Source organism: Penicillium robsamsonii, assembly GCF_028829455.1.
Source record: "Penicillium robsamsonii strain IBT 29466 chromosome Unknown utg000001l_segment0_segment0, whole genome shotgun sequence".
In the NCBI taxonomy this organism is placed as follows: domain Eukaryota; kingdom Fungi; phylum Ascomycota; class Eurotiomycetes; order Eurotiales; family Aspergillaceae; genus Penicillium; species Penicillium robsamsonii.
The window spans coordinates 655342-671445 of NW_026643219.1; the positions used below are offsets into that span (position 1 = coordinate 655342).

Genomic DNA, 16104 nt, shown 5'->3' on the forward strand with positions numbered 1-16104 from the left:
TAAAATGCGAACTGAAACTCATATACATGCACATGAAAAACTCCAAAGCTCTGAGACATATCACGTAATGACCCATGGAACGAAAAATGGTCTATCAAAAACACAACATTATAAAGAGGATATCAACAGAAATAGATCGATTATTTTGCAACATTTTCGTTGCCCTCTTCGTACTTCTCCCAGTTGGCCAAGATAGAGGCAATGCGGGGGGAGTTGGTCAGTCGGTAGACGTCCTCGAAGTATTCCTTGGTGATCTCGAAGGGACGGGCAGTGACGTTGGGGATGTACTTCCCGATCAACTTGCTGGGGTCGATGGTGGTCTTGTTGATCTTCTTCAGCAAGAAAGAACGGAAGGGCTTCACACCAGAGCGCAAGAAGGTGCTGTGGAAGGGCACATCAATACCCTTGAGAGGAATGGTGGCGAAACCACGCTCCAGGGAGATAGGACGAGGCTTGGCCTCGGTTTGCTTGACACACTCCTGGATGATGCTGACTAGGTGCTCCTTGACATCCTCCAAAGACATGCTCTCCATAAGAGCGGGAATGTCAATGTTCTGCGCCTTCAGGAAGTTCAGCAGGTTGGTGAGGCAGTCAAGAGCACGGAGGTCACCAGCTGCAACGTATTGCATGTTGGCAACGTTGTAGTTGACAATCTCCAGCAGCCAACCAGTGGTCTCGGAAATGTTCTCAACAACGTACTGCAGTGCCTGTTCGTTGAAAGTCTTGGAGATACGGCTGGGGTTGACAGCGCACATGGAGTAGTTGGAACGACCCTGGGCATCACGTTCGACGGCGACTTGCATGGTCAGACCGCGGTAGAACACGACAGACACCAAGCTCTCAATGGGCATGACATCAGCCAGAGCAGCCAAAGCCGAGTATTCACCAAGTGAGTGACCAGCGAAGCTGCTGTCGCGCTGCACCAAGCCCTTGGCGCGCATGTCCTCAAAGCTGGCCTTCTCCATCAGGGTCAAGGCTGGCTGGGTGAATTGGGTGGCAGAGAGAAGACCTGTGGGAGACCGGTAGGTGTATGAGGCAGTGTTCTCATCGACCTCCTTGAAGATCTTCTCAGACTTGATGGACCCGTCTGCGTTCACCGACTCGAAGGTCATGGCCATGTAGTTCTCCCGGATGGCTTTACCCCGAGGACCACCGAAGTAGACGGTCAGCTCCTTAGGGTTGTTCTTGACGATGTCAATAATGGAAAGACCGTAGTTCTCCATGAAGTGGCGATCAGCGCGGTCCCAGACCTCCTGCGCCACTGGGCTAGAACCGTACAGCTCCATACCCATACCCTGCTCCTGAGAGCCCTGGCCAGTGAAGACGTAGGAAGTGACTGGCTGCTCAACCTCGGCCTCACCCTGCAGAACCTTCTCCTCTGTCTCCTTGTTGCTGGCCTCAACCTTGATGATCTTACGACCAGCAATCATGCCGACATGCTGCAACTTGACAGTGATCATGTCGTTGGGCAGAACCATGCCAACCAGCGACACTTGGAAACCACGGACACGGCCAATATTGTTCTCAGCGGCCCAGGTCTCGACAAGGCTGCGGACAGCGGCACTGCTGTACATGCCATGGGTGATGGTTCCGGGCAAGCTGGCATAGCTGGAGAAGACACGCGACACGTGGATGGGGTTGTAATCGCCAGACACGCGGGCATAGGTCTCGTTGGAGGCAGGGGCACGCAGCTCCAGAGCGGTCTTGCCACTGAGCGGGATGGGGTTTTCAAAGTAGACTGGCTGCTCAATGGAAGTTCCGTTGCGCTGGAGGTAGTCAATCACGGGGTTACCGTGTGAGGTACCGGCCTCGTATTCGACAGACGCAACCTGGATGACCTCCTTGGTGGGAAGCTCGAGAAGAACCTGTCCAACGGTCTGAACGTTGCTGAAGACAGTGGTGTTCTTGAAACGGATCAAGCTCTGCAAGCGGAATGTCAGGGTCTGGCCCAGAAGCTCAACGTCAGAGTCATCCATGCGGAACCATTCCTTCGAGCGGAGGATGGCGACGTCCCGGCTGGTTGCGAGGTGAACCTGGATAGGGACCTCATCCTTGCGCTGGAAGGTGTTCTCAAAGTCGGTGTAAGCACCCCGGTACAGGAACTGACTAGTGACATGCATGATGGCTTTGTTGTCTCGCTTGATAGTGCCGCAGACCTCGACCATCTTACCAGAATCCTGGTTGATGACAGAGTTAATCTGGGCGGTTGTGTCCAGAACATCGCCAACCTTTAGGGGCTGGGCGCCGGGTACCATCTTGAATCCGTTGGACAAGTGGACAAGCTTCAGCAAATCTCCGTCGATGGTGCGAGGGAAGATCGGCTTGGTGATTGCCTGCCAGCCTGCCACAATGGCAAAGTCCATAGGGGCAAAGACCTCCTTGCCAGGAAGGTCAACGAAAGCCTCACCAGTGTTGCCAACTGCGTGAACAAAGTCGGCAACATCTTGAGCAGTGATGGTCTTCTGGCCACCACTGAAGGTGGCAGTAGTGGGGGTGTCGAAGGGGACGTCCTTGTTACCGAACCAGATCCGGTAGTAGAACTCCTTGATGCGATCGTTGCGGTCACCCATAACCTCACGGAGAGGAGCGTATCCAGTCTCAGGGTGATAAGTGAACAAGAAGTTCAGAGGGACAACGCCATTTTCGGCGGTGCGGCCCTCAAACAGGGTCAGACTGACCTGGCCCTTCTCGTTGATCTTGGCCTCGACGGTCTTGACCAACTTGCCAGACTGATACGGCTCTCGCACGCTGATGACAATTTTGGCGGGATCATTGGGGTTGGTAACCTCCACATACATGCCTGCGGTGGGAGCAACAATCCGCTTCATGGGGTTGGACTGGAAGCGGTGGCCTTGAACGAAAACATCGGCCAAGAACAGAGCATGTCTCCAGGAGTAGACGTTGCCGGCAAGAAGGCTGAGCCAGCGGTCCAAGTCTGGCAAGGCTGCAGTGGAAGACAAGCGGAAGCTGGTCTTGCTGGGCTCTTCCGAAATAACCAAACCGTCAAAGTCCGATTCGGTGGCGTTCATAAGCTGGCCACCGAAGTACTCAATGACGGGAATCTTGGTGCTATCGCCACCGTAGACATCACGCAGGAGGCCAGCGATGTGTCCCTCGTGGACACCATCAAGAATGTCCTTGACAGGCTCATCAATGATGTTCGAGAAGCGGGCAGCCATAGGACCCTGAAGAATACAGGTTCGGCCGACATCTTGATCGACAACAGCCTCAAGATCCTCACTCTGCCAGAGAGAATCCTTCTTGAAGAAGAACTCAAAGTTCTCATCCAGGACGGGCACGAAAGGCACGGGCTTCTGGCCACGTTTCTGGCAGAGCAGCAGGAAGTGCTGCACATCCTGTGCGTTGATCAGCTGATCAGCAGCTGCGGGATAAGCAGCCAAAATATTGTCAACGGTAGGGTAGGGGGTATCGATATCGGAATAACTTTGGAGCAGCGATGCCTGGCCCTCGGCAGTAGTGAAACGCTCCTCGACACGACGGATGAAGTCACCTGCCAGGCGCTTGAGGGAGGGATCGATCCATCGCGACTCGTGCTTGATGTACATGAGGTCTACCATGCGGTGAACGACCTCAGCATAAGTCATATCTTCAAGATCCACAGTCTCGCCTGCGGCGTTGCGACCGAACCAGACCTTGTGGAAGTCATCATTCAGCTTCTTGATGATGTAGTTCCGCTGCTTCTTCAGTTCAGGGATACGCTTGGCCTTATCAAGCTTGAAGATCTTCTGATCCATCTCCTGCCAGAACAGCACGCCGCGAGTGGCCAGCTTGTGGATAGGCTCACCCATCTCGGAGAGAACAGTGATCACACCACCAGTTGGTTTCTGGTAGGTCTTCTCCCATTCCTCATCGTCGACACCAGGGGCATCAGCAATTGCCTTCTTGGCATTGTAAGAGGTGTGTGCTTCTTTCGCGATCATCATGCGAGACCCGAAGAGACAGCCGTCGAAAGGCATAGGAGGATAGCCGAACTTAGCGGACCATGTACCCGAGAGGTAAGGGTAAGTGTCTTCCGAGCCACCGAATCCACTGCCAGCAACAAGGACAATATTATCGTGCTTGCGAACACGGCTGTACATCTGGAGCATAGGCTGGTGGAAGTCCTCGAAGGAGTGGTGACCACCGCCACGGCCACCGGTCCACTGAAGGATGATGGGGAACTTAGGGTTGGCCTTGGCAATATTGATGACTTGCTGAATCGCATCGACGGAACCAGGCTTGAAGGCGATGTGCTTGATACCAAGAGTTTCAATGTATTCATTTGCAACTTCAATGGAAGGCACACCAGCACCAATGGTCAGACCCTCAATTGGGACGCCTTCCGCGCGCAACCGACCGATCAACGGAATCTGCCAGGCCATCGCACGGGGGTTGACATAGATCAAGTTAATAGTGATACCACGACCAGGAGGGATAACCTTCTCAATCTTGGTAATGGCCTCCGTCATAGTCTTGGCGTTGTAGTAGCCACCACCAGCCAGCTCGATGTGATAACCGGCGTTCATAGTAGCAGCCACGAAGTCCCAGGGAACGGTGGTGGGGGTCATACCAGCCACCATGACAGGGGGAATCCCCAACAGACGGCTCATCTTAGTGTCCACATAGGTTTGACCAGTAGATGTCTGTGTCAGGCGAGGGCCGTGTTCCTTGACCCAGTCCACAGCGAACTTGACAGAATGTTCATCACGGTCGAACAGTTCTGGCTTGTAGCCAACCTCGCCGTTAGTTCCGTCCATTTCACCAGCGAGAATGACCCGAACACCGGTACCGTCCTTGTTTCTGTTGGTCAGAACGCCCAGACCAGAGATGCCACCGGGGCCGAAGTCAAGGATGTGAGTTGCTCCGGGGAAGACAGTGGCTTGCTCCCAGTTGACCGCATCGTGGGTAATCATGCGAACCAAGGCGGGAACAATGTTTTTATCACCTAGCTGTCGCAGATCCTCTCCAGTCTTGGTGTGGAAGACGGGGATCTCAAGTGACTTGGCAGGGATGTCAACAACATCCTCCAGATCCTCGAGAATGCGGTCGTAGGCAGAAATAAGGTACTGACTGTGGAAAGGAGCGGTGATAGGCAGGAAACGGTTGACAAAGCGAACCTTGCGCTGGGTGAATGGCACACGGTTCTGGTCAAGTCCGGTGGGCGCCTTGACCTTGCGCAGGCGAACATTGAGACCGTAAAGTGAGATGGGAGGACCAGTCACCACAAAGTTGCGAGCACTGTTCACCAGGGAAATTGAAATGTGTCGGTCCTCAGGCAAATGTTGGTTGGTGGCGTCGATGTGCTCCTGAACGGCGGCGAGTGAGAGATCGCGGATAGACAGCATGGGAGTAGGGGTTCCCTCGCCATTCTCAATCGAGTCCTGGAGAACGGACGGGGCGATAGAGGTGCGAGGGTAGGCCTGCTGACTGCGCAGACCAATCCAGAACAACATGGTTAGTGCGTTCCGGGCCGCTGTGGCGAAGGAGTCCCAGCTGGTAGCGGTTGCAATAGCGGCAGCCGTGACGACTCCCTGGGAGTGACCTGTGGTACCGAGGATGCGCTCCAGAATATCACCAGGCTGGCGGCCTAGGACTTTGCAGGTAACGGTATAATGGGCCAACTGGACCAAACCAATCAAAGGCAGACTCACGGGTGCGGACACCAGGTAATCAATATCGGGCTGTGCGTCCCGATCTTGCAGCCATTGCATGATATCCAAGCCCTTGGGGTAGAGCTTGCTAGCCTCGGGCTCCTGAGAAAGCGATTGGAGCAATTCGGCGGAGGAAGTGATAAGCTCTTCGACGAAAGAAGGGTACGTGGTGTAGATGTCGCGCAATTCATCAAAGTACTCCTCAATGTTACCTTGACCGCCGAACACGGAGTAGATACCTGCGGCTTTGTCGGATGCCGCACGGAACAAGGCCGAGTCGTAGGGCTTGGTGGGCCGGCCCGCCGCAGCTCGCCCGGCATAGTAGGCCTCAACGACTTGGTTCTTCTTGGCAACAATACCGGGGAGCGCAGCTGCCACAGCGTGAACGTCATTACCGCGCATGAAGGCACGTTCAAATTCATTCAGAACGAGCTTCAGGACGTCTAGGTAGTTGCCCTGTGCATCGTCTTCCTCCTCGAGCTCGTGGGCCACATGGCCAATGTAGCGGGCGACCAATTCGGTCACTGATGATGGCTCATCATCTTGGGCCAATTCGTCTGTGGGCTCGGGTAAAGAAGCGGTGAAGCTGTCTTTCAACTGCGATGCATGGAAGTGAAGCGAGGTAGGGACGAGGAAAGAGAACTCGAGGGATCCATGCGAGAGGATAAGAGGGCGGAGGGATTGAGAGGATCGAGGGGTGTTGATACCGGTTTGAGGACCGGTCAATGTGCCGTACATGATGTGGCTCTCTCTCTCTGTGAAAAGTAATAGAAGGAGATAGAGAGGGAAAAAAAACCAGAGGGACCCTAAAAATTGAAGAGGGGGTTTCCTGTCTTTCCGTTAGATTTTAAGCAACACGCAACGTTCTGGGACCCAACTCACTGGAAGACCTTTAGGTCGTGAAGTTAATAGGGGTATTATCAAGGGAATAAAGAGAAGTAAAGGGACACAATTTCAACAGATATACACATAAAATAGGAAAAGAGGTCCAGAGCACAATTGAGCCTGAAGGGGAAAGCAATAGGGAAGAAAAAAAAGGTCCGCTGGTTGAACTGCAGACAGCTCAAAAGGGTTTAGCGCGATACCACATCCACCCCAATGGAGTTGTTGACTGGGTTGAGCCCGTTGAGAATTACACCGTGTTACACATGTATTGTAATTTGACACTTAAAATATCTTTTTTTTATTGAACTTTGTGGTACTTGATGTAGTAGTAGACATTATCTAAATATCAAAGTATAGAGATGTACACATATATAATCTATTTCAACCACTTGATATAGTCGTTGGGATTTTTATACACGCGCTAGTATATTCCCCCCCCCCCTGAGCCCAGCTAGCTTATGATCCGCGCAATGCCGCATAGCGTTGCTTAGTGTCAGATCCTCCGGCCGAAGCTCTGGAACCCCAACGCACCTCTCACCAATTTGACCTTCTCCCTCCCAATTCCTCCGAATCTCGCAGTTAATAACTTATTAATTTTATGGGATCATCAGGATTATTACTCTTCCTATTATTCGATATCATCTTTTCAATTCCATCGGTGTCTTTTGGGTGAGTGGTTTTATTTTTTATTTTTTAATATTTATTCAAATGTACTGGGAAAATTACCATCCGGTATTAATTGATACCACATCTATCTCCGTGCTCCATTTCCTTTCCCACCTTTTTTTTCCCTTCTTCTTTCTGGGACCATCTTTGTCTTGGGGGACTTTCACTGATACATTTTCATAGGATTGACTCCTATTCTAATTCTCCCCTATTACTTTTCTTCAAATCATCATCCCCTACTCGCTCCTTCCTTCGTTTGGGCACTCTACGACGACTCTTGTCGCGCCCCCGAACCCGGACATTTGTCCTAATCTCATTTTAATCAATTGATACCCATTACTTCCATCATGCGTCCGGAAGTTGAACAAGAGCTCGCTCACACCTTGTTGGTGGAGTTGCTTGCCTACCAATTCGCCTCCCCCGTCCGATGGATCGAGACCCAAGATGTGATCCTCGCCGAACAGCGCACCGAGCGCATTGTTGAGATTGGTCCTGCAGATACCCTTGGAGGAATGGCCCGACGGACGCTAGCCTCCAAGTACGAGGCCTACGATGCTGCCACTTCAGTCCAGCGCCAGATTCTTTGCTATAATAAGGATGCCAAGGAGATCTACTACGATGTCGACCCCGTGGAGGAAGAACCCGAGGCTGCAGAGCCCGCTTCCTCAGCTGCTCCTGCGGCACCAGCTGCCGCTCCGGCAGCTGGTGCTCCTCCCCCACACCCCCAGTGCAGGCCCCGCTGCCTCAGTCGAAGATGTTCCGGTCACAGCAGTCGATATCCTGCGGACACTGGTTGCTCAGAAGCTAAAGAAGAGCCTGGCGGATGTGCCATTGTCAAAAGCCATTAAGGATCTTGTCGGAGGTAAGTACATCTCAGTCCCCTCATGGAAAAAAAAAGGAATTTTGGTCTGACACGTGAATAGGCAAATCCACATTACAAAATGAAATCCTAGGTGACCTGGGTAAGGAATTCGGTTCCACACCCGAAAAGCCCGAGGACGTTCCCCTCGATGAGTTGGGTGCCTCGATGCAAGCTACATTCAACGGCCAACTTGGCAAGCAGTCTTCCTCACTCATCGCCAGAATGGTCTCCTCCAAAATGCCCGGTGGCTTCAACATCACTTCTACTAGAAAATACCTAGAGACTCGATGGGGGTTGGGATCCGGCCGCCAGGATGGTGTGCTCCTGCTTGCTCTTACCATGGAACCCGCTGCTCGTCTTGGATCTGAAGCAGATGCTAAGGTCTATCTCGACGACATAGCCAACAAATATGCCGCTAGTGCTGGTGTCAACCTTTCGGCTCCTGTTGCCGGTGGTGACGCCGGCGGCAGTGGTGGCATGGTCATGGACCCTGCAGCCATTGATGCCTTGACCAAGGATCAACGAGCTCTGTTCAAGCAGCAGCTTGAGATCATCGCCCGCTACCTCAAGATGGACCTCCGTGGTGGTGAAAAGGCCTACGTGACATCCCAAGAGACCCAGAAGACGCTGCAGGCTCAGCTGGACTTGTGGCAAGCAGAGCACGGCGACTTCTACGCCTCGGGCATTGAGCCATCATTCAATCAGTTGAAGGCCCGTATCTACGACTCCTCATGGAACTGGGCTCGTCAAGATGCTCTCAGCATGTACTACGATATTATCTTTGGTCGCCTGCAAGTGGTGGACCGCGAAATTGTCAGCCAGTGTATCCGCATCATGAACCGCTCCAACCCCCTCCTCCTTGACTTCATGCAGTACCACATCGACAACTGCCCGACTGAGCGCGGAGAGACCTATCAGCTGGCCAAGGAACTTGGACAGCAGCTCATTGAGAATTGTCGCGAAGTGTTGGAAGTTGCTCCAGTTTACAAGGACGTCGCTGTGCCTACTGGCCCCCAAACAACCATCGATGCCCGTGGCAACATTGGCTACAAGGAAGTTCCCCGCACCAGTGCTCGCAAGCTTGAGCACTACGTCAAGCACATGGCCGAAGGAGGCCCGATCTCCGAGTACAGCAACCGCACCAAGGTTCAGAACGACCTTAAGAGTGTTTACAAGCTCATTCGCAAGCAGCATCGTCTTTCCAAGTCGTCCCAGCTCCAGTTTGATGCACTGTACAAGGACGTTGTTCACGCTCTCGGTATGAACGAGGGCCAAATCATCCCCCAGGAGAACGGTCACTCCAAGAAGGGCGGCCGTAGTGCTGCCAAGCGCACTACTCCCACTCGCCCTGGCAAGGTGGAGACTATTCCATTCCTGCACCTGAAGAAGAAGACCGAACACGGCTGGGACTACAACAAGAAGCTGACTGGCATCTATCTGAATGTGATGGAGTCGGCTGCCAAGGACGGTCTTAGCTTCCAGGGCAAGAACGTTCTGATGACCGGTGCTGGTGCCGGTTCCATTGGTGCCGAGGTTCTCCAAGGTCTGATCAGTGGTGGTGCTCAAGTCATTGTCACTACCAGTCGCTTCTCGCGCGAGGTAACCGAGTACTACCAGGCCATGTACGCCCGCTACGGTGCTCGTGGTTCCCAGCTTGTGGTGGTGCCGTTCAATCAAGGCAGCAAGCAGGATGTCGAGGCCTTGGTCGAGTACATATACGACAGCAAGAAGGGTCTTGGCTGGGACTTGGACTTTGTCGTTCCCTTTGCTGCCATCCCAGAGAACGGCCGTGAGATCGACTCTATCGATTCCAAGTCCGAGCTGGCTCACCGTATCATGTTGACCAACCTGCTCCGTCTTCTGGGCTCGGTCAAGGCCCAAAAGCAAGCTCATGGCTTCGAAACCCGCCCCGCTCAAGTTATCTTGCCCCTGTCACCAAACCACGGCACCTTTGGCAATGATGGCTTGTACTCTGAGTCCAAGCTGGCTTTGGAGACTCTGTTCAACCGCTGGTACTCGGAGAACTGGGGCCACTATCTCACCATCTGTGGTGCGGTCATTGGCTGGACCCGTGGTACTGGTCTAATGAGCGGCAATAACATGGTCGCCGAAGGCGTCGAGAAGCTGGGCGTCCGTACATTCTCCCAGCAGGAGATGGCTTTCAACCTTCTCGGACTGATGTCTCCGGCCATCGTCAACCTTTGTCAGCTCGACCCAGTCTTTGCTGATCTTAACGGTGGTCTGCAATTCATTCCAGACCTGAAGGGCCTGATGACCAAGCTTCGCACCGACATCATGGAGACTAGCGATGTCCGCCAGGCTGTCATCAAGGAGACCGCCATCGAGCACAAGGTTGTTAACGGCGAAGACAGTGGAGTTCTTTATAAGAAGGTTGTTGCTGAGCCCCGTGCCAACATCAAGTTTGAATTCCCTAACCTGCCCGACTGGGAGAAGGAAGTCAAGCCGCTCAATGAGAATCTTAAGGGCATGGTCAACCTGGACAAGGTGGTCGTCGTCACTGGTTTCGCTGAAGTCGGTCCATGGGGTAACTCCCGTACCCGATGGGAGATGGAATCTAAGGGCAAGTTCTCATTGGAGGGCTGCGTTGAGATGGCGTGGATCATGGGTCTGATTAAGCACCACAACGGTCCCCTCAAGGGCCAGGCCTACTCTGGCTGGGTGGATGCTAAGACTGGCGAGCCCGTTGATGATAAGGATGTCAAGCCCAAGTACGAGAAGCACATCTTGGAGCACAGTGGTATCCGTCTCATCGAGCCTGAGTTGTTCAAGGGATACGATCCTAAGAAGAAGCAGCTCCTTCAAGAAATTGTCATCCAGGAGGATCTCGAACCTTTCGAGGCTTCTAAGGAGACAGCTGAAGAGTTCAAGCGTGAGCATGGAGACAAGGTTGAGATCTTCGAGATTCCCGAGTCTGGAGAGTACACCGTCCGTCTTTGCAAGGGCGCCACTATGCTCGTTCCCAAGGCGCTCCAGTTCGATCGTCTTGTCGCCGGTCAAGTGCCCACGGGCTGGGACGCCAGCCGCTATGGTATCCCCGACGATATCATCTCCCAGGTGGACCCTGTGACACTCTTTGTCCTGGTCTGCACTGCTGAGTCTATGCTTTCCGCCGGTATCACCGACCCTTACGAGTTCTACAAGTATGTCCACCTCTCTGAGGTCGGTAACTGTATTGGCTCCGGTATCGGTGGTACCCACGCTTTGCGCGGCATGTACAAGGATCGCTTCCTCGACAAACCTTTGCAAAAGGATATCTTGCAAGAGTCCTTCATCAACACCATGTCCGCCTGGGTCAACATGCTGCTGTTGTCCTCTACCGGTCCTATTAAGACTCCCGTCGGTGCTTGCGCCACGGCTGTTGAGTCTGTGGATATTGGTTACGAAACCATTGTCGAGGGCAAGGCCCGTGTTTGCTTCGTTGGTGGTTTCGATGACTTCCAGGAGGAGGGCTCTTATGAGTTCGCCAACATGAAGGCCACTAGCAACGCTGAAGATGAATTCGCCCACGGTCGCACCCCGCAAGAGATGTCACGACCCACTACCACCACTCGCGCTGGCTTCATGGAGTCCCAGGGTTGCGGTATGCAGCTCATCATGACTGCACAGCTTGCTCTCGACATGGGTGTCCCCATCCACGGTATCATTGCTCTGACTACCACCGCTACCGACAAGATCGGACGATCTGTTCCCGCTCCTGGCCAGGGTGTCCTGACTACTGCCCGCGAGAACCCTGGCAAGTTCCCTTCCCCTCTGTTGGACATCAAGTACCGTCGCCGTCAATTGGAGCTCCGCAAGAAGCAGATCAATGAGTGGCAAGAAGCCGAACTTCTGTACCTCCAGGAGGAGGCTGATGCTATGAAGGCTCAGAGTGACGAGACCTTCAACGAGGCCGAGTACATGCAGGAGCGTGCTCAGCACATTGAGCGCGAAGCCATTCGCCAGGAGAAGGATGCCCAATACAGCCTGGGTAACAACTTCTGGAAGCAGGATTCCCGCATCGCTCCCCTCCGTGGTGCCATGGCTACTTGGGGTCTCACCGTCGACGACATTGACATCGCATCCTTCCACGGTACCTCGACTGTCGCGAACGACAAGAACGAGTCCGATGTCATTTGCCAACAGATGAAGCACCTTGGACGCACCAAGGGTAATGCAGTGATGGGTATCTTCCAGAAGTACCTCACTGGTCACCCCAAGGGTGCCGCCGGTGCCTGGATGTTCAACGGCTGTTTGCAGGTCTTGGACAGCGGTCTCGTGCCGGGCAACCGCAACGCTGACAACGTTGACAAGGTCATGGAGAAGTTCGACTACATTGTCTACCCCAGCCGCAGCATCCAGACCGACGGCGTCAAGGCATTCTCTGTCACCTCCTTCGGTTTCGGTCAGAAGGGTGCTCAGGTCATTGGTATTCACCCCAAGTACCTGTTTGCCACTCTTGACCAGGCTCAGTACCAGGCCTACAAGACTAAGGTCGAGGGTCGCCAGAAGAAGGCCTACCGCTACTTCCACAACGGCCTGATCAACAACAGCATCTTCGTTGCCAAGAGCAAGGCTCCTTACGAGGATGATCAGCAGAGCAAGATCTTCCTCAACCCCGACTACCGTGTGTCTGTCGACAAGAAGACCTCTGAGCTCAAGTACTCGAACACTGCCCCCGAAGCCAAGCAGTCCGAAAGCACTCGGCAGACCCTCGAGTCCCTTGCCAAGGCCAACGCCGCCGAGAACTCCAAGGTCGGTGTTGACGTCGAGCACATCGATTCCGTCAACATTGAGAACGAGACCTTCGTTGAGCGCAACTTCACTCAGAGTGAACAAGACTACTGCCGCAAGGCTGCCTCCCCACAGTCCTCGTTCGCAGGCCGATGGAGTGCCAAGGAAGCTGTCTTCAAGTCATTGGGTGTCAGCAGCAAGGGTGCCGGTGCTGCCCTGAAGGATATTGAGATCGGAGTTGATGTTAACGGTGCTCCGGTGGTGAACGTAAGTGCATGATTACCCCATGATTTTCAGTGACAAACGCTAACATATCTCCAGCTTCATGGTGCCGCTGCCGCCGCCGCTAAGCAGGCGGGTGTCAAGCAGATCAGCGTTAGCATCAGCCACAGTGACTCCCAAGCAGTTGCTGTTGCGGTCTCGCAGTTTTAGAGGTGCATTTTCTTTTCCTGTTCGCATATAGACCCCAGAGGCTACAGGCTCTCTTGGGTTGAGACGTAATGATTGTGATATATATTTTTTTTTAGATTTCGAACCAGCTTCGTCTCCTGGTTCGTTGTGTTTATAATGGGAGTGATGACATTTATTAGTTCTTTTTTTTCTGAATTCTTTTTTTCAACAGAGCTCTATACAGTGTACAATGTATAGTAATCCCCAACAGTTCCCTGTGTATTGTGCTAGGCCCCCGTCCCAACAGAATGTATTCCTTGAGCCTGCTTAGTCACACGTCATGTAGCTTACTATTTATGTTATTCAGCATTCCATTTCACATCTGCGTGAAATCCCTCAGGCACTACTTCTACTAATCTATCAAAATGGCTGTTGGCAGCTGTTTCTGCGGCAAGGTCCGAGTCGAATACAACGGCCAACCTCTAACAACGGCAAGTACAATCTATACATTCACTTTTTTGTTAAGCTAATTATGTTCTCCAGGCACTGTGTCACTGTCTTGATTGTCGCAAGATTACGGGGTCCCTCTTTACGTTCAATCTTCTCGTTAAAACTGCCGAACTAGATATCTCCGGAAGTCCAAAAGAGATAGTAAAAACATCAGACAGTGGAAATACTATCAAGAACTACTTCTGTCCTGACTGTGGTATGTATTATACTAAATTCTAAAGTCTAGAACAACTGACAAAAGTGACAGGCACGCCGATTTTTGGACATAAGATCAAGCCCAATGGAGATCGTAACGAGGTTACGGTCGTCCGGGCGGGAATCTTTGATGTTGAAATGTTGAATGAAGGGAAGCCTCAGCTGGAGGTATTCACTGAGAGACGAGTGAAGTGGGTTTGTCCAGTTGAGGGGGCTACTCAAGTTGATGGGATGTTGCCAATACCATCCGCGTAACCTATGATCGAGCTTGGGGTACGGATCTCTATCAGGAGGCTTATGCGGCCCGTATTCTTGACGTCGAAGAGCCGTTGATCCCACTTGTTCTGTTCGATGTATGTTTCTTCATTTCGCTTTGGCACATAACAGAAACCAGGCAGTTTCTATTAAAACCAGAAGAAATGTTACTTCCAGTCAAAACATTTCTTCAAGTCAAACATTACACATACAGTCATTTTATAAGTTTTTATACACTCAAAATGTTATTGGACATTTCGAAGGTATTCAAAGTAGTTGTCGTGTTCTAATCGTAAGCCCTTGCAGCTTTATCATAGCCAGACTCGACGCAAATCATAGCCTTTGCCCAATTTGGAACAATAGAGCGAACACTGAACATCTGGAAACCTGCACTGACTTCATATATATGATCGGTAGCGTGATGTCAACTCTGTTCTTCAAGGAATAGCTCATATAGGATCGAGCAACTTGTTCAGTCTGCTTTCCAATCTGCATGTGATCGAGCCATGGATACAAATTGGTATAATGGTCTCGGTTCACAGCTTTGCCCCTGGGTTGAGCTTTACGATCTGAGCCGAACCGACCTATCTCGGAGCCCTTCCAACTTGTGTCTGGCGTCTGCAGCTCGCCGTCATGACCCTGGCCCTAGATCTTTAACGGCAATGTTTGGCCCGAAGCTTGTCCTGGGAAGTTTATCCAAATATCGTGTAGAGCTTCGGCCAATACCAGGCTATTTCTTGTCTTTCCGCTGTAAGTTGCCCTGCCTACAACATCGCTATCATATTGATGGATTAACTGACAATATTCCTCATAATATAGTCTGAAGAAGTTGTTAACGAAATAAAAACAAAGTATGCAACTGATATTGACGGATCCTGCCATGTACCATGTGACCAGACAATATCAAGAGTCATCCGTGAATAAAGTCTCGTACGCAACAATGCATCACTAAAAGTCTATGGTATTACTTAATCTCAGTTTCTTGCCTTGAATGCGCCAAAACCCGATGGGTAATTAGTAAACTAACCAAATAACCGTAATTTAAAGTGATAAGCTAGCACTTTTATATATCTAAATTGTGAATAGTTAACTTATATAAATGAGGGCGGATAACGGCTGATAACGGCATGATCAGTGATGCACATTTACTCCCGTGGGAGTAGTCCCATGGGACCATATGGGACTCCCATATAGTCCCACGGGAGTGCCAAGCGGCGGGACCAAGTTGCTAGTCCTGTCCTGTAGGAGCTTGGCGGGACTCCCATGGGACTGACTATAAACAGTGCAAATATATAGAAAAACGTGACTTATATAAGTTATGTATGAGATACTAAGAGAATCGTGTGATCCCCAAAGCCTCTCTGGGATATACTCCTACACCAATAGTCTCTACGAAGCACCGTACGGACCCTCACGTGACCATACTTGCATACATAGGCCTTCCAGGCTCCCGTACTCTATAGTATTTAGTCGTTGGCATATCCAACTAGACTGCGACATCGCCCATGGACGGGCGGGTGGGCATTGCCCACGGGCCTTAGGCGTCGTGGGCGCCAGACTGTCGGTGGGGCATGCCTTCTCCTTGCGTTCTCATAATTTTCAATGGACAGTGCGTGATGTTACAGTGACAGATCATAAGTACTTCCAAGGCTGCACCACCTAAGCTCACAATGGGCCCGGATCTAGGGCTCAAGGCCCAACCCAACCCAGGGCCCCCATTATACCTAGGTAGCCCACAAGGGGGTTCAACTGGCATCTTGTAATCGCTGTACAATATTGTATTCTGGCCTTTCTACTGACTGTATAGGGCTTAAATTTCGAGAATATACTTCAATTTTAAATAAATTCCGACTTTTAGGGGGCAAGATATCGCGAAAAATGTTAATATCAATGTTCCGAGGTTCGATATACAACATTGTAACTAGTACATTGGGAAGTTATGTGGGAGTCCTATTACTT

General features: G+C 51.8%; 3 protein-coding genes across 3 annotated transcripts; 2 read left to right on the forward strand and 1 right to left on the reverse strand.

Annotated features, from left to right (window-relative positions):
- Positions 1-140: 140 nt before the first annotated feature.
- N7447_000275 (tetrafunctional fatty acid synthase subunit FAS1) lies at positions 141-6389 on the reverse strand (the record flags this gene model as incomplete). The annotated part of the gene is made up of 1 exon (XM_057224551.1): positions 141-6389. One exon carries the CDS (start codon positions 6387-6389, stop codon positions 141-143), a length of 6249 nt encoding a protein of 2082 aa, XP_057088567.1.
- A 1160-nt stretch (positions 6390-7549) lies between these two features.
- N7447_000276 (trifunctional fatty acid synthase subunit FAS2) lies at positions 7550-13227 on the forward strand (the record flags this gene model as incomplete). Its single annotated transcript, XM_057224552.1, has 4 exons — positions 7550-7907; positions 7951-8064; positions 8126-13062; positions 13117-13227. 4 exons carry the CDS (start codon positions 7550-7552, stop codon positions 13225-13227), a joined length of 5520 nt encoding a protein of 1839 aa, XP_057088568.1.
- Positions 13228-13610: 383 nt separating this feature from the next.
- N7447_000277 (GFA family protein) lies at positions 13611-14145 on the forward strand (the record flags this gene model as incomplete). The annotated part of the gene is made up of 3 exons (XM_057224553.1): positions 13611-13676; positions 13729-13891; positions 13943-14145. The coding sequence occupies 3 exons, from the start codon at positions 13611-13613 to the stop codon at positions 14143-14145; spliced, it is 432 nt and encodes a 143-aa protein (XP_057088569.1).
- Positions 14146-16104: the final 1959 nt, after the last annotated feature.